The 22,976-nt window shown below is 35.5% G+C and overlaps 1 protein-coding gene across 8 annotated transcripts in view; it reads right to left on the bottom strand.

Moving 5' to 3' along the window:
* Window positions 1-22,976, bottom strand: part of PCCA (propionyl-CoA carboxylase subunit alpha) — a 416,667-nt gene that overhangs the window by 129,546 nt on the left and 264,145 nt on the right. For all 8 annotated transcript variants that reach the window (XR_011428069.1, XM_023621782.2, XM_070240419.1 and 5 more), the window contains one exon: window positions 10,549-10,651. Coding sequence is in view for 7 of the 8 variants with exons in the window: in XM_023621782.2 (XP_023477550.1) it covers window positions 10,549-10,651 (103 nt within the window). In the remaining variant the exon portion in view is untranslated. The remainder of the gene's footprint in view (window positions 1-10,548; window positions 10,652-22,976) is intronic.

Here is a 22,976-nt window from a genome sequence, read left to right as displayed (position 1 = left end):
CAAATGGAAAAATAATTTTATCAAGAAATGCTTTTGCCAAAGTGAAAGAATTTCATGTTTACACGTATTACTTTTTTCAGAAAAGAAATTCATTGATAACAAAATATTTTCTGCAAATAGGATAAAATTTTTTGCTACTTTGTTTAGTATACTCTTTAACACTGGGTGGGGGGGGGGGGGGAGGTCTAAGTGAAACAATTGCCTAACGAGAAGTACTTTACGTGATAACATTGAACTACTGTTAAAAGAAAAATTTGTTTTATTTTAAATATGAAATATTGCATAACTTCAAAAACTTACTTCAATTTTCTATCATTTCTCACATACTATAAATCAATTCTGAATAGGATTATAGTCCTTTATTATAAGCGCTTAACAGTAGTATGGTATTCAGTGAAAAATGCTACTATAGGGGCTGGCCCCACAGCCAAGTGGTTAAGTTCACGTGCCCTGCTTTGGTGGCCCAGGGTTTTACAGGTTCAGATCCTGGGTGTGGACCTAGCACCACTCATCAAGCCAGGCTGAGGTGGCGTCCCACATGGCACAACTAGAAGGGTCTACAACTAGAATACAGAACTATGTACTGGGGGCTTTGGGGAGAAGAAGAAAAAAAATGCTACTACAAAAATATCCTTTTCTTGTTCTGTCTACCCACTGTGCACTTAAGCCATAGATAATTTTTTAATAAAAAGCCTATAGTAGGTACAAATGTAATAGTGAGTTGATCTTGTTTGCTGATATTTTTTTCATGTTCAAGAATGAGTCTAATCCAAAAATTGACCTTAGAGGCAAAGGACTGATATAATAATATTGTATTTTTTCTAGAAAGGGCATTTGAAAACTATTTCTTTAAAAGAACCATGATTCTTACCAAGTCCCTATAAAAATTCCAGTAACCACACAATTTAGCATTACTTCTCTACTCTACAAACAGGAAAAGGAATAGAGATTATGGTGTATAACGTAGGTATAAACTCTTATTTAAGATTCTCTACACCAACATTTGAAAACATAAAATGTTATTTTGTACACAAGATTATTTATTGGTATATGCTAAATTCATTCAATTCTTCATCTTTATGAAAATATTATGTAAAAATACTTAAACAGCTCTACTTAAAACCACATTATCAAAGTGCTCTCTGAATATCAAAAAAAAACTCTGGTGGAATGTTTTCTTAGTCAAGAAATCTAGAACAGAATACATGGTGGTAAAACAAATGGGAAAGGGTTGGCTATATTAGAGAAAGAAAACCTCAAACAATGCATATATAATTACTTATTAGGCATCCATATGTAATTATTATTTTTTATTCTTATGTTCATCACCATATTCTTTCTTTGAGAAGAAAAATATAGGGAGGTAATTTCAATGATATGAATACTACAAAACATTTCCCTCCCTCCACCACAGGCATCTAAAGATGAGACAATTTTATATCAACTAAAACGAACATTATTAAGAAAACAAAATGAAAGCACAAACTGTTTTAGACACAAAATCTTATCTAGCTCAAATGTTGTTTTGCACTCAAAAACTATTACTTATTTGTATAAAACTGTAAAATCACTGCTAAAAATCAATATTTTGAATTTTAACACCAATTTGAAAAATCCATCAACACCTACAAGAGGTAATAAGATATTAAAAATGCTTTCTAACAGCTATTCTCAACCAGTATCTCTAATTGTGTACCTTTAAAACTGTGTACATAATATTGTGTCACATAATGTTTTCGTGATTTATTCAAGTTCCTGTGATGCTTTCATGGATTCCTTTAACGGTATGACTTGAGCCTTAATTTCAGCATATCACAAAGAGAATTCCTTTTATCATGAGATAAAACTATTCTGGTTAAAAATGAACGTATTATTCCTTGTACTAACGATGATCTATCTACAGTCTAGTAGAACTAATTTTCCACGACAGTGCTACTATTTCTCAGAATTTTGCCTATCAAAATTACTTTGCAGGGGAGGGCCTGGTGGCCAAGTGGTTAAGTTCGTGCGCTCTGCTTCAGCAGCCCAGGGTTCACCAGTTTGGATCCTGGGCGTGGACCTACACACCACTCATCAGGCCACGCTGTGCAGCATCCTACGTAGAAGAGCTACAATCACTTACAACTAGGATATGCAACTATGTACTGGGGCTTTGGGAAGAAAAAGAAAAAGAGGAAGATTGGCAACAGATCTTAGCTCAGGACCAATCTTCCTCACCAAAAAAGAAAAAAAGAAGAAGAAAACATAAAAAAAAAACTACTTTGTAGAATGAGATACCAAAAGGTAGTAGCTCATTGGCCTTGGAATCATACTGACCTAGGTTTGGTCTTAGATTCTACACTCACAAGCTCTGTGACTCCGGCTACTGTTAGTAGTTCTGAACCTCAGTTTCCACACTCATCTGTAAACTGGGGCTACTGACATCTACCTTCAGGTTTACGACTATCTCATTTAGAGATAATGTTTGTAAAGTGCTTATCACAGTGCCTGGGACAAGGCACATATTCAATAAAACAGATGAAAGTAATCCGTTGCTTCATGAAAATACCTTTGACTAGGCTAAAATAAGTATCAAAAAAACTAGAAGAAGAAAGGGAAATCCCTTCCTCACTTTACTGTTTACAGCAACCAAGTAATAAAATTAAGGAAGCATACACTTCCATAACAAGAAATTAAAGTTATTTATCTATAGAAGATGCCTCTGATTTTTCAACAAATTTACCTCTCCTATGCTACCTCGTCCCTCTGTTTTTCCTCACCTATTTATACTGTGATTTCACGGCAAGTCGCAGCTCACACATAAATCATGTTCTAAGTTGGTACTCATTAGTCTTCTCTGCCAAGCAGAACTCTTCATCTTCCCCTAAATCCTTCCTTTGCCTCAGGCAGTTGAGTGCTTTCTTCTTTCTTTCTCATGGATTTAATTAGTTGAAGCACCTCTGTTAAGGCATTTATCGCTGTATTTTAATCACTTCCACGTCTGCCTTCCCTTTACCACCATAAGTAGAGATTGTTCACATGGATAGCTCCAACGCACACTGCCTTTAATTTTTTTTCCCCACACAATATCATGTTCATATTAACAATTTTTCATTGCTTCCTTGGGATGGATTTCTGGAAGTGGATTTAGTGGACCAAAAAATACGAATATTTTTAAAGGTCTTTGATGAAAGTTACCAAATTATTTTGCAAAAAGGATAAATGAACATTATTCCTATTTAATTCATCTTTTGAGTTGCTGCCATCTAGCCCAGCAACTATTATTTGGAAAAATTATTACTTGAAATATTATTTGGAAGATAAAATACATCTACCATAGTAACAAGGATATAAATAAGTCTAAAAATATTTATTTAAATATTCATGATTAAATACTCATGATGTAATGGAGTCAAGGTTCTCGATAACCCAGATGTTTAACCTTCTGAGGAAATGCCAGACTCTTCCAAAGCAGCTGCACGATTTTACATTCCCCAAGAGTGTATCAGGGTTCCCATTTCTCTGTATCTTCAGCAACGTTTGCTAATATCTGACTGTTCTTATTATAGCCATCCAGTGGGTGTGAGGTGCTATCTCATTATAGTTTTGATTTGCATTTCCCTGATGACAATGATGCTGAGCATCTTTACATGTGCTTACTGGCAATTGTATATATTCTTTTAAGAAATGTCTGATCTTTTGCCCATTTTTATATTGGGTTGTCTTTTTCTTATTAAGTTGTAAGTTTTCTCTATGTATTTTAAATATAAGTGTTTTATTGGATATATGATTCACAAATATTTTTTCCCATTCTGTAGTTTGTCTTTTCAATTTTGTGTTAGTATCCTTTGCAGCAAAGTTTTTAATTTTGACAAAGACCAATTTATCTATTTTTTCTTTTGTTGCTTGTGCTTTTGGTGTCATATCTAAGAAACCACTGCCACATGCAAGGTCACAAAGATATACCCATACGTTTTCTTCTAAGAGTTTTATTGTTTTACCTTTTAAATTTAAATCTTTTATCCATTCTAGGTTAATTTTGGTATATTAACTCAATATGAAGTAGGGATCCAACTTCATGCTTTTACATGTGGATATATACTTGTTCCAGCACCATTTGTTGAAAAGACTATTCTTTCCCTAATCAAATTATTTTGCCACCTTTGGTTAAAAATCAGTTGACCATATATTTATAAGTTTATTTCTGGATTCTCAAGTCTTTCCCATTGATATACAGTTATCTTTATGCAAGTACTACACTGACTTGATTACAAGACAGTTTTGTAGTAAGTTTTGAAAGGGGGAACTCTGAGTTCTCTAATTCCATTCGTTTTTTTAAATATTGTTTTGGCTATTCTGAGACCCTTAAGTTTCTATATGAATTTTAGTATCAGCTTGTCAATTTCTGACAAAAATAAAGCTTGGATTCTGATAGGAACTGTACTGACTATGAAGACCATTTTGGGAAGTATTGTCATTTTAACAACATTAAGTTTTTCAATGCATGAATATGAAATGCTTTCTATTTATTTGGATTTTAATGTTTCTCAAAAGTTTGTAGTTTTCTCAGTATAAGTTTTCTTACACTTACACTTCTGTTAAATTTACTCCCAAGTATTTTATTCTTTTGATGCTCTTGTTAATGGAATTGTTTTCATAATTTTATTTTTGGATTGTTCACTGCAAGTGAGTAGAAATATAACTCATTTTTACATATTTATTTTGCATCCTGCACCCTTGCTGAACTTGTTCATTACTTACAATAGTTTCTTAAGGGATTTCTTAGGATTTTTCTACGTACAAAAACATGTCATCTGCAAATAGAGATTTTCATAATTTTCACGAATTATAGTTAGTTTCCTGCATAGAACTCCTGTTCCAGAAGTGGATCTCTGCCATTTAACTTTTAATACAAATTTTATCAATACATAACTTACTTAAAATTGGAAGAATGAAAGGATTCTGATTGTAATTTAAAACTGCAGCAAAGTTTTATGCCTATCAAAATGTAAGGTTTTGACCTTTCTAAAGAAGCAAAAACGGGCCGGCCCCATGGCAGAGTGGTTAAGTTCGTGTGCTCCACTTTGGCGGCCCAAGGTTTCACTGGTTCAGATCCTGGGCACGGACCCAGCACCACTTATCAAGCCATGCTGAGGTGGTGTCCCACACAGCAGAACTAAAAGGACCTACAACTAGAATATACAACTAGGTACTGGAGGGCTTTGGGGAGAAGACAAGGAAAAAAGAAAAAGATTGGCAACAGATGTTAGCTCAGAGTCAATCTTAAAAAAAAGAAAAAAAAGAAGAAAAAATAAATCTCACTTTGGAAAGTGAACTGAAAAGAACTTAAAGAAAATTGAAAAGAATTATTTTCCTTGACCATACTAAACATTCCTTTTGATCATTTAGATTAGAGTTTTCTTTTTAATATTAGCACAAAAATCACATTGGTATGTGAAAAGTCAATAACCTAAGGATTCTGGTTATTCTTAAATAGTTTACAAGGTCTTCAGAAAAATTTCTATCACTGGCTTATTGTAACAAAGGGTATCTAATTCAATATCTAGAATCATATATAACTTTTCTAGTTTATTAGTAGTTAACATGAAATATCAGGTAAAAATTTTTTTAAGCGCATGTACAGTGCTCATTTTCCATCTTTGGGAAAGCTGAATTCCTATGCTAATTTTCTTCCCATCAAGACATTTTTCTTTGAAGATCTCTGTCTCGATTTTTGCATCTGACATTTTTCTTTGGAATGAATTGTCCTCAATATGAATTTAGCCCTTCATCATCTTTAAAACAACAAATGCATTAATCTTTTCCTCTACCAAGAACTATTTTGACCAGTTTTGTGTCACACAGAATAAAAGAGAAATGGAAACCATCTTGAGAATCCAGAAGGGAATCATGAAAATATAAATAAGAATCAGTTTGTTTTTGATATTCAAATTTACCATCTTAATAAGCTATATACAATATTAGTTTATTTCAACCTCATATGTAGTAGGTTTTATACTTCTTAATTCTGCTGATCATTCTGATACTTGTATACAGAATCAGAATAAAGACCTAAAATACATAAAATACTTCACTTCTACTAATTTTTCTTCTATCTTAACTTTCACTTCTTCACTTAACCTTCACTTCTATCATGATTTCTTCATTCCTTAAAATTTTCATCCTCCCTACTTTTAAATTTTTCATTAAAAATACTAATTTGCATTGGTTTGCGTATTTTTAAAATTTTTACATACCATAAAATTTACCATCGTAATCATTTTTAAGTTCAGCGGTATTACACACATACATTTTTGTGCTACCATCACCACCATCCATCTCCAGAACCCTTTTCATATCGTGCAAAACTGAAACTCTGTATCTTTTAAACAATAACTCCCCATTCCCCACTCCTCCGAACCCCTGGTAACCCACCATTCTACTTTCTGTCTATGAATCTGACTACTCTGGGACTGCATAATTTGCAATCATACAGTAGTCCCTTTTATGCGTAATGTCCTCAAGGTTCATCCATGTTGCAGCATGTGTCAGAATTTTCTTCCTTTTTAAGGCTAATACATTCCATTGTATGTATATACTACATTTTGTTTATCCGTTCATCTGTCAACGGACACTTGGGTTGCTTCCACCTCTTTGCTACTCTGAATAATGCTGCTGAATACAGGTGTACAATTATCTCTTCAAGACCCTGCCTTCAATTTTTTGGATAAACAACCAATAGTGGTATTGCTGGATCATATGGTAATTCTACTTTCAATTTTTTGAGGAACCACCATAGTGTTTTCCACAACAGTTACACCATTTTACATTCCAACCAACAGTGCACAAGGGTTCTAATTTCTCTACCTCCTCACCCAACTTACCATTTTCTGCGGTTTTTTGATAGTAGCCATCCTAAGGGCTGTGAGGTGGTATCCAGTTGTGGTTGTGATCCGCACTTCCTTAACAATTGGTGACATTGAGCATTTTTTCATGTGTTCACTGGCCATTGGTATATATTCTCTGGAGAAATGTCTATTCAAGCCCTTTGCCCATTTTTAAATTTTTTTTTTTTTCTGTTTTTGAATTGTTGGGGTTCTTTATATATTCTGGATGATAACTCCTTGTCAGGTACACGCAGACATTTTCTCCTGTTCCATGGATTGCCTTTTCACTCTGTTGACTGCATCCTTTAATACACCAAAGTTTCAAATTTTGATATGGTCTAATTTATCTAATTTTCTTCTGTTGCCTGTGCTTTTGATGTCATATCCAAGAATTTATCATCAAATCCAACGTCATGAGGCTTTTCCCTTGTTTTTTCTTTTAAGTTTTATAGCTTTAGCTCTTACATTTAGGTCTTTGATACATTTTGAGTTAGTTTTGCACATTTGTAAGGTAAGGGTCCAACTTCATTCTTTTGCTATCCAATTTTCCCAATACTAGTTGTTCAAAAGACTGACCTTTCCCCACTGAATGGTCTTGGCACTCCTGTCAAAAGTCATTTGACCATATATCCAAGAGTTTATTTCTGGGCTTCCTGTTCCATTGGTCTATGTGTCTGTTTTATGTCAGTACCACACTATTTTGATTACTATAGTTTTGTAATAAGTCTTGAAATCAGGAAGTGTGAGCTCTCCAACTTTGTTCTTCTTTTTCAAAACTGTTTTGGCTATTTGGGGTTCTTTGAGATTCCATATGAATTTTAGGATGGATTTTTCTATTTCTGCAAAAATCCAGTTGGGATTTTGACAGGGACTGTATCAAATCTATTGATCACTTTGGGTAGTACTGACATCACAACAACATCAAGTCTTCCAATTTACGAACACGATGGTTTTCCATTTACTTGTGTCGTCTTTAATGTCTTTCAGCAATGTTGTGTAGTTTCCAGCATACCAGTCTTTCTCCTCCATGGTTAAGTTTATTCCTAAATATCTTAGCCTTTTTGATGCTATTGTAAATGGAATTGTTTTGCTTTGTCTACTTTTGAATCTTACATAAAAAAGTATGTGTTTACATTTTCACAACTTTTTCAGCGTTATTACGGTACATATATACATACAAAAAGTTTAACACCATGTACAAGAAGGACGCCCAGCACCTTGAGGATAGCTGTCACCTCTGGGGAAGAAGAGGGCAGAATGGGATGATACAAAGGAAGGATTTAGCTGTACCTATGAAAGTCTTCTTTTTTCATACGAGATCTGTATAGAATATTGTACATTTGCTCCACTTTCCTCATTTGAAACATCTTATAATTTAAAGTTTTTAAAAATTAAAGAACTCTGAAAACATCGGGTATATGAAGCACTACCATGGGCTAAACAAATATCACTTTGCCTGTACCACCTCTGGGGTCACCAGCCTAGACTGTCACCTCTAGGCTAATTAATTTTTTCTTGATGTGGCAGTGAGTGATCTAGAAAACCAAGTAAACAGTCATCCTAAAAGCAGGGTTCCACACTATTAAAATCTTCATACCAATGAGCCTTTACTTAGTCTACACTATTTAACTGGACTCCTTTCACAATACTGATGTCAAATGAAGCTCAATCCAAATATGCTTAGGAAAAAGGGATACACCGTCAGGAGTACTCACTTCTAATTAGGTTTGATGCTTCTCATAATAGCTAAGTCAATAAATATGAAAAGTAGTTTTTGATACTATATACATCAAGGTAAATATTTTCCAGAGAAATTTTTATGGCATTAATTTTGATGTGTTTTTTTAAACAGCCTTACTTCCTCAGGAGCTAAGAAGTGAAACAGGAGGTAATTCTATGGGAAAAATTCAAAAGACATCACTTGAACTGACAAGCCAATGGTGTCTAGTTTTCCAACACGGAATCTAAAACAAGCACAAAGAAACAGCAGCTCTAAGAAATAATCTGGGCAGTTTTCTTATTAAGGTAATGCTTAGAAAAACACTGTATTAGAGTATCAGATTAACAGTAATACTTCAAATGGTGACTGAGTACAGAACTGAAAATTATGCTAATTTTTGTAAGGTTAACCTTCCCCCAGGAAAATGCTACATTATAATATTAATACTCTTTAGTATTTAATATATACAATTTGCTACGGTTTACAATGCTTTTTTTTTTTCTTTTGCTGAGGAAGATTCACCCTGAGCCAACATCCATTGCCAATCTTCCTCTTTTAGCTTGAGGAAGATTCACCCTGAACTAACATGTGTGCAATCTTCCCCTATTTTATATGTGGGTTGCTGCCACATCATGGCCACCCATGAGTGCTGTAGATACATGCCCAGGAACCAAACCCAGGCCACCAAAGTGTAGCACAACGAACTTAACCACTAGGCCACAGGGCCAGCCCCTACAAAGCTATTTTTTTAAATGATCAAATGGAAAAGAGGAATATAAAGAATCACATAAATTAATCGTAAAAATATATCATAAGACAATTGTTTAACTTCATCATAGCTTTCACTTTAAGAGAGCTGAGTGAAATATCTTTTAGTAACAAATGCTTTAACAATTTTGGCATATAGAACAAATCACAAAATTTAAAGACAACCAAGGAGACTATCCTTAATTCTTGAATTAATCTTATTTACTTGGGACTCTGACTACCACATAAGAATGTCAGCTTCTCCAGTGTAACAGCCTAGCACTTATTTAGCACACAGTAGGCATGTAATAAATATTTGCTGAATAAATGAATTCTCACTAATTCTTGACTTGCAGTATTTCTAGCTGGGATTAAGAAACTGCCATACACCTCAAGTCTCACCAGGTCTTATTTCAGTGACATTATATTATTTGGATTTTCATATCCTCTTTAAATCATTTGATAAGAAGTCACTTTTTCCCTAAAACAAAATGACATTTCAATGCAACTTAGCCACAAGAAAAGAGACGTAGATTAAGACAGTATTCATGATCCTAACTATACAGCAGCTGCTGTGGGTTCATGTTGAAAGAGAAAAAAGACACAAGTGAAAATAGTAACTCTTTATGGTATTTTTCTGGCAATCTCCAATCACAGAATTTAAACATATCATTCAGACCACAGTACAAACATTCTATCTTATTGTAACATTGTTCAGTATAGATCAGAATTAAACTAAAGCAGTTCTGTCATGGATACTATGCAAGGGCCTAAATTCTTGAAAACAAAAGGAATGTCACCATAAGGTAAATAAGCTCAAGCATGTCTCACAACATGAAATCTCAAAAACATGTTCTATGAGGCTTCAGATTACTTGTTTCAAAGCGTGCTCACCTACCACAGCTATCATATGTTTGGAATTTGAATTAAAGATGCTCTTCTCTCTAACAAAGGCAAAAGTATTACTTTCTCAACAACAGAAAAATGAACGAGGTATCAGGAAGTGGGTTGACACTGTGGCTAAATCCAGGAACGCATTTCCTAATTAACATAAGAGAATAAAAATGCCCATTTACATTCAGCTTCCTAAAGGAGACGAAACAGAGACACGGCTGCATTATAGATTCAAAAAGTGAGAGTCACTGAATAGGTTAAAAATTGCTTTAAATATTCATAGATAATTTCAAGATTACAAAAAAATAAAGAAAAACTCACAGAGAAGGTGGGCCCGCTGTTTGATGCTACAACAGCATGAACTTCATCGTGCAATTTTATTGAGAGCTCCCAGGTGGCCACTTGCGGTTTAATAATAGGTACTCTGAAGTAGAAAGAAAAGAAAAACAGTTACTAATTTTATATTAGTCTCTCTCAGTAAACTGATTTTCCTCTCACATTAAGTGTGCAGGGTAAAACTGCCAAAAGCTGTATTTTAGAACATTTTATTTCAAAAGGTTCTATTATTGGAAAAAAGCTCTTGGATTTAAACTAGAGGGGTTAAAAACAAACAAACAAAAAACACAGAGACACTCCCAAGACACAGCAGTCACTGGGTATAAGTGTGGTACCCTCATGTAGTCTGTGAATTTGAGTTGCTTAATTGTGACAGTCCTTCAAAAATTAATCTTCCTTAAGCAAGATTAATTTCTTTTCAATATTTGGTTACTGTTCAAGACTATTTTTAAAAAATTACAATGCAAATCTTTTCTTTTATGCAGGTTTCTTGTGCTATAATTCATACACAAAAAACTGCACATAGGGGCTGGCCTGGTGGCACAGTGGTTAAGTTTGCACATTCCGCTTTGGCAGCCCAGGGTTCGCCAGTTCGGATCCCAGGTGTGGACACTGCCCAGCTTCACAAGCCATGCTGTGGTAGGTGTCCTACATATAAAGTGGAGGAAGATGGGCATGGATGTTAGCTCAGGACCAGTCTTCCTCAGCAAAAAGAGGATTGGCAGCGGATGTTACCTCAGGGCTAATCTTCCTCAAAAATAAACAAAAAAAACAAAAGAACTGCACATAATTGGGGCCAGGCAGTGGCGCAGCGGTTAAGTTCACATGTTCCGCTTTGGTAGCCCAGGGTTTACCTGTTCAGATGCCAGGTGTAGACCTATGCATGGCTTATAAAGCCATCCTGTGGCAGGCACCCTACATATAAAGTAGAGGAAGATGGGCACTGATGTTAGTTCAGGGCCCATCTTCCTCAGCAAAAAAAGAGGAGGATTGGCGGCAGATGTTAGTTCAGGGCTAATCTTCCTCAAAAAAAAAACAAAACTGAAATAATTAACACACACAATTCGGTGAGTTTGGTGTTTACTCCCTTGTGTCACCATCACCACAAGCAAGGTAATAACATACCCGTCACCTCCCAAAGTCTTCTTGTGTCCCTTTGTTTTTGTTTTGATTTTTAGTTTGTTTGTTTGTTTTGGTAAGAGTACAACATCAATGATACTAGTCTTAATGCACAGGTCTTTTCTTGTGTATGATCAATATTATATGTAGAAAAATTGGGTCAAGCAGCCAGAGACAAAAACATTTTTAGAATACAAATCTTTCTCACAATTTTTTAAAGTAACAAAATTCTACTGATTTTTGAATTAACCTAATTTAAGTCTTGCATGTTTACATTATTTATAGTTGTGACATAATATCTACTAAGTGCCAAACAAGTAGCATCCAGACTCTGGCTTAAGTCCTAGTTCTGAAAAAATGTTGTGGGTTATGTTTGAATTTACCCCTGAATTTCGAAAGAATTCTCTGCATACTCAATTTTAAAAAAGTCGTAGTCACAAAAACTATCATTATAATCAAATCACCTCTAGACAATGTCTAATGAAGGATGTTAATAACTTAGGTGAATATTTGTATTTGGCCCACTATTTACTGATTTATTTTCTGAAGACAAATATTTTAAATGTTATAGAAATAAAAATTCAAGTAAAAAAATGCATCAACAAATCAACAATAATGCCCACTGTACGCCTGGAAGATCCTTTCTTGGCAATTTGAAGAGGGCTGTTTCAGAGGACAAAGCTTCACCCATGAGAGCTTGAGAGAACAACATGGGAGCACACAGGAGGGAGAGAAGGCGGAGCGGAGAGGGGAGAGAGAGACGAAGGCATGGGGCAGAGAGAGGAAAGGGAGGAGGGCTGTGGCGTCCCACCTCGACCTCCGTTTGGGCGCTCCATTTTACAGGGCATTTGCTTGTTTCTGCTTGTCTCTCCCATTGGCCTGTGAGCTCCTAAAAGACCAAGATCATGCCTTATTTTTATATCTCCAGCCCCCTGCACAGGTTGGGGAGAAAGGGTTGAGTGTGGGCGAGTAGGAAAGAATTTGAGAGGCATCTCCTATGCACCAAGCACTGCACAGGAGGGGCCGTGTCACCCAAGGAGCACAGCAGGAGCTCCTGAAGGAGGGTGAACCTCAGGCTCCGGGATTACTACCCAGCGGTTCTTGAACGACGTAGATGACCTCACTGGACTGCACTTTGTTCACCTTCCAATGGGGGCAACACCTGACCTCTCAGGGGTATTGTATGACAGAAATAACCCCATGGCTAGTTTACTGTGCAACATGGCTTCCTTAAATCTTTGCTATCCTCGGTAACTACGTTACCCTCCTGCTCAAGAACTGTTCCATGGTTTTCTACTTCTTACCAGGTTAAATCTTAATTAAACTACCTACTACTTAAGTTTCTTAAAAATAAGGCCCTACTCTTTGTATTCAATTTCATTTCTGAATATTCTCTGACTTGTACATCTGCTAGGGCCAAGCCCTTAAACTGCTTTACAAACCAAGCCAAGCCAAGCAGGAGAACTAAGCACGTTGGTTACAAACTCAGGCTCTAGTGACTTGCAGAAACTGGTACAAAACCCAGCTTTGCCATTAACTAGTTCTGACCTTGAGCGAATGGCTTTTTTGTTCTCAGTTCCCTTATGTAAAAAAGATAATAACTGTATCTGCATCACAGTGATATATTGAGGATTAAATGATACATGTCAATGTTAACTTGTATTATTATGATCAGCCCCAACTCTAGGCCTATACTCCTTTCCCCCCATCACTGAAATCCCTTTATTCCTTCTCCTCTCTGCTTCTCAAACTAAGATTTTTCAAGAAAAATATTCTCTCTTAAACTGTTCCCTAATCACAACACAAACTTCAGTGATCTCTCTTCTACTTAACCTATTTTACATGCTTAATATTTTTCACAATTTAGTGACCCAGTGGAGGTCACTCTTTCAAGTAAATGTGAGACCCTTTTTAGTTATGCGACAAGTCTGTTTCCAGAGGAGCTGGGAAATTGTTGATCCTGACATCCTGTTTGAGCCCAGAATGCCTTTTCCCACCGAAAGCAATCTTATAGATGGTGGCGACATAGAGGTGCCATTCTTCAGAACCTAACTATTTATTTTTCCATTGTTTTATTTTGATCCACATCTGTTTCATATATGCTATAACCTGCCCCAAGAGGGACCTTGTACAAAGAACACAGGCTCTTTTGAGTTGAAAGCTGAGGTCTCATCTCAGCCCCTTCTCTTACTAGCAACGTCCCAGGGAACTCATTCAATCGTTTTGAACCAAAGTTTCCACACCTGTAAAATACGGATCAGAGCAGAGGTGGGGAGGTGACAGGGGAGAGCTGTTGCTTCTTCTGAGCACACAACTCCTGAAGTGGCACATCTATAACAATTTCTTTTAAGGTGATACGTTAACAGATATAGGAAAGAGGCTTCACTGTGAAAGCAAGACCTTGAGATACTACAAAAAGATGGTGAAACAGTGGAATCTCTTCGTGAGTTCACTCTTTTACAATCAAAATTTGCTAGGATTCCTTCTGGCTTTTACATAACTTGGACAGTAGTTCTGTTTTGTTTTTAAATAAAGTGAATGGGGTTGGGCATATGTGCTAAATATAAATATCAATAAGTTCTGCAGCAGAAATAAAATATAAAGATAATAATACACAGCGACCTGAAAGTACATATGCTCTATTTCTGGAAAATCATTGAAATTACATGAATAATAATTACTTCAAAACAGTGATATCAATTCCACTAGCACACACACGTTTATAATGGTAGCAATCACCTAAATTGTAATTCTAGAAGAGAATTACATTTATCCATTAAATTCAAAATAGTCTCTAAGGAGATTTTTATGAACAACTCTCTGAAAAGAGGGGGAAAAAGTCTCAGATCTTCACTCACTTCACCACAGTAATGATACCCAGAAAATAGCTTCCTTTACTGAAGTGTCTAGTGAAAGAGGCTGCCATCTAATCAAAAATTTCATCTCTACAACTGATTAGTTATCTGCAAAGCTGATATCATTTAAGCTACTACTTCAAAACACAAACAAAACCCAAAAACCCCAGTAAAAAAGAATTCACATAAACAGCTACTTGCAAAGCAAATCAAATAATAGCTTTTACCCAGACCTGTCTACTTTGATTATCATCAGCCAGCCAGAATGAGTATGTTCAACAAAACTAAAATTTTCCATATTTTATGGTAAAAACCGCCAGCTGATTATCACAAATGTTAATGCTAATATACTTATTGGAATATTTTACTCAAAAAAGTGGAAGCAATACTCAAATACATTGCTATTGCATGTCTTTTTAAAGCAGATTTTGTGTAAACATAACAGCATCTTTAGCTATCAAGGATTATAAGCATCTCAAAACCACATTATCAGACACTCAGAAAAGCTGGTTTTCAATTGCGCCATCACCTATTTAGGAGTAAAATACTGAGTTAAAACAATGTTAGTGGTCAAAGAATCATTAAGCAATCCTTCATCATAACTTTCACAGTGGGTGGTCTGTAAAATGATCAAGAATAATATGCTGCATTCCATAGCCACAGAGGTCAGCTTCTGCATACAAATCTTTGCAGGAAGAAAAAGGCCTTCAGAAAAGTGGGCCATTCATCTGAACCAAGTTCAGAGAATTTCCAGCACGGTGAAAAGATATGTTATGCAAGCACATAGATGTATTCAGTGGGGGTAGACAGAACCAGCTACATGGAGACTACAAAGGAGCCCTCCCATGGTTCATGAATAAGTCGAGGAAATGATCAGAAAAAAAAAGGGAGAGATGTTTAGACAGATGGCCCACTTAAAATGCCTGAAACAGGGCATAAGCAATTTTAATGAAACTTTAGATCTAGCATATGAATTGTTTCTTATTTCCTCCAGGGGAAAAAAAAATCTAAAGACAAAAATTCAGCAATTCACTGAAAAACCCACCTTCAGCAAGTTGGGATGGATGAAGAGTCACAAATAAAAGTTTCATTAGTGCCATAAATTCATATAAAATTCTTTCCAGAGCCATCAGCTATCAAAATGAATATAAAAAGCATGGAATGAACAGATTAAAGGAATTTTAAACAGAAGTCTACTGCCAAACCAAACAAAAATCTAAGCCTTATTATGTGAGAACTTACAACACTCCAACATTAAAGTTCATCACAGCAGAAGAAAGATAAAAGCAGCATTTTCAGAGAACCTCTTCAAAGCTAGGAATTGTCATAGTGAAGGAAGAGAATTCTGCTTATATGCAATTTAAAACGCATCCGTTAGAATACACGAGACTATGTAGAAGAGCATGAATCACAAAATAGTGCCTAGAAATAGGGAACGTCCCCAGGTTTGGTGTCATTAGCATTACACATAATTATACAAATGACACCTGAATCTAGAAATGAATAATAACATTACTTATAATCTTACATATTTTATTATCATGCAGATCCTATTTCCTTCTTCCACCAATAAGGGTTTAGATTCTCAATTTAAACTTTGGGCACAATTAGTCAGGAAAAGGCAATGTAGTATAGCCATCACCCCTGCAGACCCTACAGTCTGACTGACCACTGACCACAAAAGCTATGTGAGTTTTTACAAGTTACTATCCTCTTTGTGTCTCAGTTTTCTTCTCAGTAAGACAAAGATAATAAGAATACCTGATTCACATGTTGGTTAAAAGAGAGAAAAGGTGTAAAATGCTTAGACTAGTGCTTGGCACATAAATGCTAAATAAGAGTTATCATTACCATTATCATAATTCAGTGCAATAAAATCTGAAATCTTCCTCCACTATTTCAACAAACCTGTTATGCTTTTTTAAATATTAATATACAATTTTAATACAGCGAAATTCAAAAAATCTTAAACTCCATCATTTACCTTTCCAGTAAATCTGCCCCTTCTCCCCAGTAGTTCGACTATAGATTAGACTAAAACTTTATATAAACAGACTCCAAAAATATGCACTCTTGTGTTTGGCCTTTTTTTGCCCAATATAATGTTTTTGAGGTTTGTTCATGTTGAATAGTTCATTCTTTTTTAATTGCTGAATAGTACTCTATTGTACAAGCACACTAAAATTAGTTCATTTTTCTGTTGATGTGCATCTGGGTTGTTTCCAGTTTGGGGCTCTTAGGAACAAAACTGCTATGAACATTCTTTGTACAAGCATTTTTTGAGAACATATGTCTTTATTTCTTGTGGGTAAAAAAATCCAGGAGTGGAAATACTATGGTAGACATGTTTAATTTTATAAAAACTGCCAAATTATTTTCCAAAGTATTAAAACATATCTATCCTCCCACCAGCAGTGGAGTTTGCTCCATATGCTTGCCACCATTTGGTGGTATTAGTCTTTCTACTTCCAGCCAGACAGGTGGCTGAGAAACCACATCTCATTAGAGTTTAACGTACGTTTCCCTTATGAGTAATAATGTTGAGCACCTCAACATTAGTGCTTATTAGCCACTTGTATTCGAGTTTTTGCCCATTTTTTATCACTACGTTGGCCTATTATTGAATTGTGGGAGTTCTTTATTTTGGATGAAACCTCCCTCAGATTCACGTATTGTGAATATTTTCTCCTCTTTGGCTTGCTTATTAATTTTCTTAAAAATGTCTTAACTTCAGCAGTTTTTTTTTAAATTAACAGACAATTTTTTAGAGCAGTCTTAGGTTTTCAGACAAATTGAGCAGGAAGTACTGAATTCCTATATATACCCTCATTCACTAAACCCCCAACACAGTGTCCCCATTATTAACATCTTGCATTAATGTGGTACATTTGTTACAACTGATGAGCCAATATTGATGCATTACTATTAACTAAAGTACACAGTTTACATTAGGGTTCACTCTTTCTGCTGTACATTCTACAGGTTTGAACAAATATATAACGACATGTATCCACCATTAAGATCTCACATAGAATAGTTTCACTGCCCTAAAAATCCCCAGTGATCTTCAACCTATTCAACCTTCCTTCCTTCCCCTTGAGTCCCTGGCAACCACTGACCTTTACTATCTCTCTAGTTTTGCTTTTCCCAAAATACCATATAGCTAAAATCATACAGAATGTAGCTTTTTCCGATTGGCTTCTTTCACTTAGTAATATGCATTTAAGGTTCCTCCATGTCTTTTTATGGCTTGATAGCTCATTTCTTTTTATAACTGAACAATATTATGTTGTCTGGATGTACCACAGTTTACTTATCCATTCACCTACTGAAGGACTCTTGCTTACTTCTCAGTTTTGGCAATTATGAGTAGAGCTGCTATAAACATTCATATGAACCTTTTAGTGTGGTCATGTTTTCAACTCCTTTGGGTAAATATCCAAATAGTATAAGGACCACAACTACTGGATCATATGGTAAGAGGAAGATGTTTAGTTTCCTAAGACACTACCAAACTATTCCAAAGCGGCTGCTCCGTTTTGCATTGCCATCAGCAATGAGGAACAGTCCCTGCTGCTTCACAGCTTCACAAGCAGTTGGTATTGTCAAGGTTTTGAATTTTAGTCATTCTGGTAGGCATGCAATGATATCTCTTTGTTGTTTAATGGAAATTTTTAATAAAAACATCGTATTAATTTTTCCTTTTATGCTTAGTGCTTCTATGTTCTTGCTAAGAAGTATTTTGACTGTACCGAGGCCCACCGGATATGCTCATATGCTCTCCTCTAGAGGTTTACATGTAGACCTACGATTCATCTAATTTTCTTGTGTGATGTGAGATAGGGGTGGAGGTTCATCTAGTTGTTTGAAGAAAATTTGTAAAGTTCTGTAATTTTGTTCATCTGTAAGACTGTATTAGTTATTTTAGGTCCCTTTGCATTTTCATAAAAATTTCAAAACGAACAGGTTAATTTCTTCTCCTTCCTCCCCAAAACAACCCTAAGGGATGATGAGTGGGCCCGCAGTGAATTTATTCATTAATGGAAGGGGAAGGGACACCTTAACAATATTTTCTCCTCTTACCCATGACAATGATACAGCTCTCATTTTTCTAACTTATTTTTGCTGAAGAAGATTAGCCCCGAGCTAACAACTGCACCAATCCTCCTCCACTTTATATGTGGGTCACTGCCACAGCATGGCTGATGAGTGGTGTAGGTCTGCACCCAGGATCCAAACCTGTGACCCCAGGCCACTGAAGCAAAGAGTGCCGAACTCTACCACTATGCCCTGGGGCCAGCCTCTTATCTTTTTACATTTTGAATTTCTCTTAGCAATGTGTGGCAGTCTTGACTCTCTTTTGTTAAATTTATATCTATTTTTGTTTTAGTTTTGTTAGCTGTATCATAGATTCCTTAGAGTTTTCTTAAGTAACCTATTAAGTTGTTCTGGAAAGCTTCCTTTCCAATCTTTATGCTTTACCATTTTTTCATGCCTTAGTACTCTGACTAGTGACAGTCTTGAATTTATTTTGTTAAAGTATTTACTAAGTATTTTTATGCTATATTAAATGGATCTTTACTTTTCATTTTCTCATTGGAGCTGGTTTATGAAACACAATTTATATTTGACTGACTTTTCATCCTACAACTTTGCTAAATTTATTCTAGTAATTGTTTTATAGATTCTTTAAGGTTTTCTAAGCAAACCATTATGTACTCTGTGAACAACTTTACTTCTCCCTTTCTGATCTCCATGCCTCTTATTTCTTTTTATTTCCTATTGTACTGGCTAGGATATCTAGTATAATGTTGAATAAAAGTGATAAATACAGACAACTCTGCCCTGTTCCCAATCTGAAGAAAACAACTTTCAATATGCTTCACATATTTTTTGCCCTTTTCTATTCTTGTTCCTTTTGTAGCTCCAAATACATGTAAGTTAGATTTCCTGATATTATCCCCAGGTCACAGAGGCCTTCCTCAATTTTTTAAAATATCTTTTTTCTCTTCCTCAGAGTGTGTAATTTCTGTTCTTCTAAGTTCACCAATTCTTATTTTCTGCCAGCACCAATATGCTTTTCAGCCTATCCAGTAAATTTTCCATTACAGATATAATACACATTAGATCTAGAATTTCTACTTGGTAATTTGTTATAGTTTCCAGTTCAATGCTGATTTTCCTTATCAGTTCCCTCATGTTATCTTTAATACTTGAAAATAATTTTAATAGTCCGTGAATTCACCTTCTTAGTAATCTCACAGTTGGTTTCTACTGACTGCCTTTTTTTTTTAAATTTTTTTTTTATTAATGTTATGATAGATTACAACCTTGTGAGATTTCAGTTGTACATTATCGTTAGTCATGTTGTGGGTACACCTCTTCCCCCTTTGTGCCCTCCCCCAACTCCCCCTTTTCCCTGGTAACCACCGATCAGATCTCCTTGTCAATATGTTAACTTCCACCTATGAGTGGAGTCATATAGAGTTCGTCTTTCTCTGACTGGCTTATTTCGCTTAACATAATACCCTCGAGGTCCATCCACATTGCTGCGAATGGGCCAATTTTGTCTTTTTTTTATGGCTGAGTAGTATTCTATTGTGTATATATACCATATCTTCTTTATCCAATCATCAGTTTCTGGGCATGTAAGTTGGTTCCACGTCTTGGCTATTGTAAATAACGCTGCAATGAACATAGGGGTGCAAGGGACTCTTGGGATTTCTGATTTCAGGTTTTTAGGATAGATACCCAGTAATGGGATGGCTGGGTCATAGGGTATTTCTATTTTTAACTTTTTGAGAAATCTCCATACTGTTTTCCATAGTGGCTGTACCAGTTTGCATTCCCACCAACAGTGTATGAGGGTTCCTTTTTCTCCACAACCTCTCCAACATTTGTCGCTCTTGGTTTTGGATGTTTTTGCCAATCTACCGGGTACAAGGTGATATCTTAGTGTAGTTTTGATTTGCATTTCCCTCTACTGACTGCTTTTTGTCCTATGGTTCAGCTTTAATTCTTGACTGTATGCCAAGTGAATTTTTATTGTATAATTGATTGTGGATATGTTGGAGAGACTCTAGTTTTCCTGTTATCTTCCCCTGAAAAGAACTGATTTTTATTACAACAGGAAGTTGAATTATTGGCTGATCAGATCACCCAAAGTGATGGAGGCTTGCCTTTATGCTGTGCTAGGATGTGTCTATTTGGTTTTGCTCTTAGTGAATTAAAAGTCCAAATCACTTACTCCAAAACCATAGTGTTTTCTCCTAACACATGGTCCTCCTAGGGTTTTAGTGGAAAATTCAAGGTGTTTACAAGCCCCTCAAATTTGGTGAGACTCAAATTCCAAACATTATCATCTCCTTGGTGGGCAGCAACTGAAATTTCAGCTCAGTTCATTCAGCCTTCCAGCAGGGTTTATATGTTGGGTTCCATGGAGTCTTCTTTATACATGCATATTTCAGTGATCAACCAACAAGTTGAGGGAAGCTAAATTCAGATATGGAACTCCTCACTCTGTTGCACGTTTTTGCCATGATATCCCTGCTCAATTTCCAGCAGTTCTGACAACTCTGAGAATCATTCCCAAGACCTCAAACCAATAAGCTTATGGCTAACTGCTTGAGTTCCAGCCATGCTCTGGTGCATACAATGGTGACTGCCCTCAGGGGAAAGGTCAGGTAAATGTGGATCTCATCCGTGTGTTTTCCTTCTATGAAGAGTCAAAATCTTCAAATTCGGACTGCTTTTAGTTGTTCTCCAGAGCCTTCAAGTAGTTGTCTATCTTCCCCAGAGTTTATAATTGTTATCTAGAGGAGGGTTAGTTGGAAATAAGCTACACCACCAGTGCAGGAACTGGAACTTCTCTCATGTTGTTTTAGCTTTGGATCACTCACATTCAAAGGTAGAGGAGGAAAGAAAGGATGGAAGAATACCGGATCACATATGTGCACCACTTCTGCCTGCCAGGTAGTAGCCTGAGAACACCTGACGCCTCAAATTGCAAAGGTTATTCACATCACTAAATTCTGAGCAGTCATACAAATGTATCTTATAATTGTGAGAAGACATTCTTAATAAAGACTCCATCATGCTAAAGAAAGATACAATGATGTCTCATTTTAATTCCTAAAATTTGAACTTCTATTATACCACTAGGAAAATAAATTCTTAAATATAAAATACATAACAAATTTTTAAATTTTTAAACAGCTTTATTGACATAAAATTGTGTACCCATCACCACAAGCAATTTTAAAACATTTTTATAACCCCCAAAAGGAAATTTTGGACTCATTAGCACCTCCAACCTCCGCAACTCTACACAACTACTAACGGACTTTCTATTTCCATAGCTTTGCTTATTCTAGACATTTCATATAAACAGAATGACAAAATTTGTGGTCTATTGTGATTGTCTTATTTCATTTAGCACAGTGATTTCAAATTTCGTCCATGTTGTAGGAAGTATCAATACTTCATTTATTTTTATTGCTGAATAATATTCTATTATATAAATACGTCACATTTCATCTAATATTATATATCCACTTATCATTTCATGGACATTAGGGCTGTTTCCACTGTTTGCTTATTATTAAAAATGCACATTCGTGAATGTTTGTATACAACATTTGTATGGACAAATTGTTTCATTTCTCTTGGTTAAATACCTAGGAGTGGAACAGCTGGGTTACGTGGTAATGCCTTACATTTTGAGAAACTGCCAAATTATTTCCAGGCTTGCACCATTTTACTCATAAATTTCCACTAGGAATGTATGAAGGTTCCAATTTCTCCACTTCCTCACTAACATTTTGTTATTGTCTGTCTTCAATTACAGCCATCCTGGTAGGTGTAAAGTGGTTTTGATTTGCATCTCCCTAATGACTAATGATGTTGAGCATTTTTTCATGGGCTTGTTGGATATCTGTATATCTTCTCTGGAAAGATTTCTATTCATGTCCTTTGCCCATTTTTTAATTGGGTTGTCTTTTTATGAGTTAAAAGAGTTCTTTATTCTAGATAAAAGTCTCTCATCGAATATATGATCTGCAGGTATTTTCTCCCATTCAGTAGTTCTTTTCACTCTTTTGATGCTGCTCTTTAAAGCATAAAAGCTTTTAATTTTGATGAAGTCCAATTTATCTATTTTTTTCTTTTGTTGCTTGTGATTTTGGCATCTTACATAAGAAATCATTGCTTAACCAAAAGTAACAAAGATTAACTCCTACATTTTCTTCTAACAGTTTTGTAGTTTAGTTATTACTTCTAGGTCTATGATTTTTGTGTGTGGTGTAGGGAGGAACCAACTTCAATCTTTGCATGAAGATATCCAGTTGCCCCAGCAGCATTTATTGAAGATTATTCTTTATTCATTGAATTATCTTCATACACTTGTTCAAAGCAACTGCTTATAGTGTAACAATTTATTTT

Source organism: Equus caballus, chromosome 17, assembly GCF_041296265.1.
Source record: "Equus caballus isolate H_3958 breed thoroughbred chromosome 17, TB-T2T, whole genome shotgun sequence".
NCBI lineage: Eukaryota > Metazoa > Chordata > Mammalia > Perissodactyla > Equidae > Equus > Equus caballus.
Note: the sequence above shows the minus strand (reverse complement) of the source record. Positions and strands in the feature narration are given on the sequence as shown.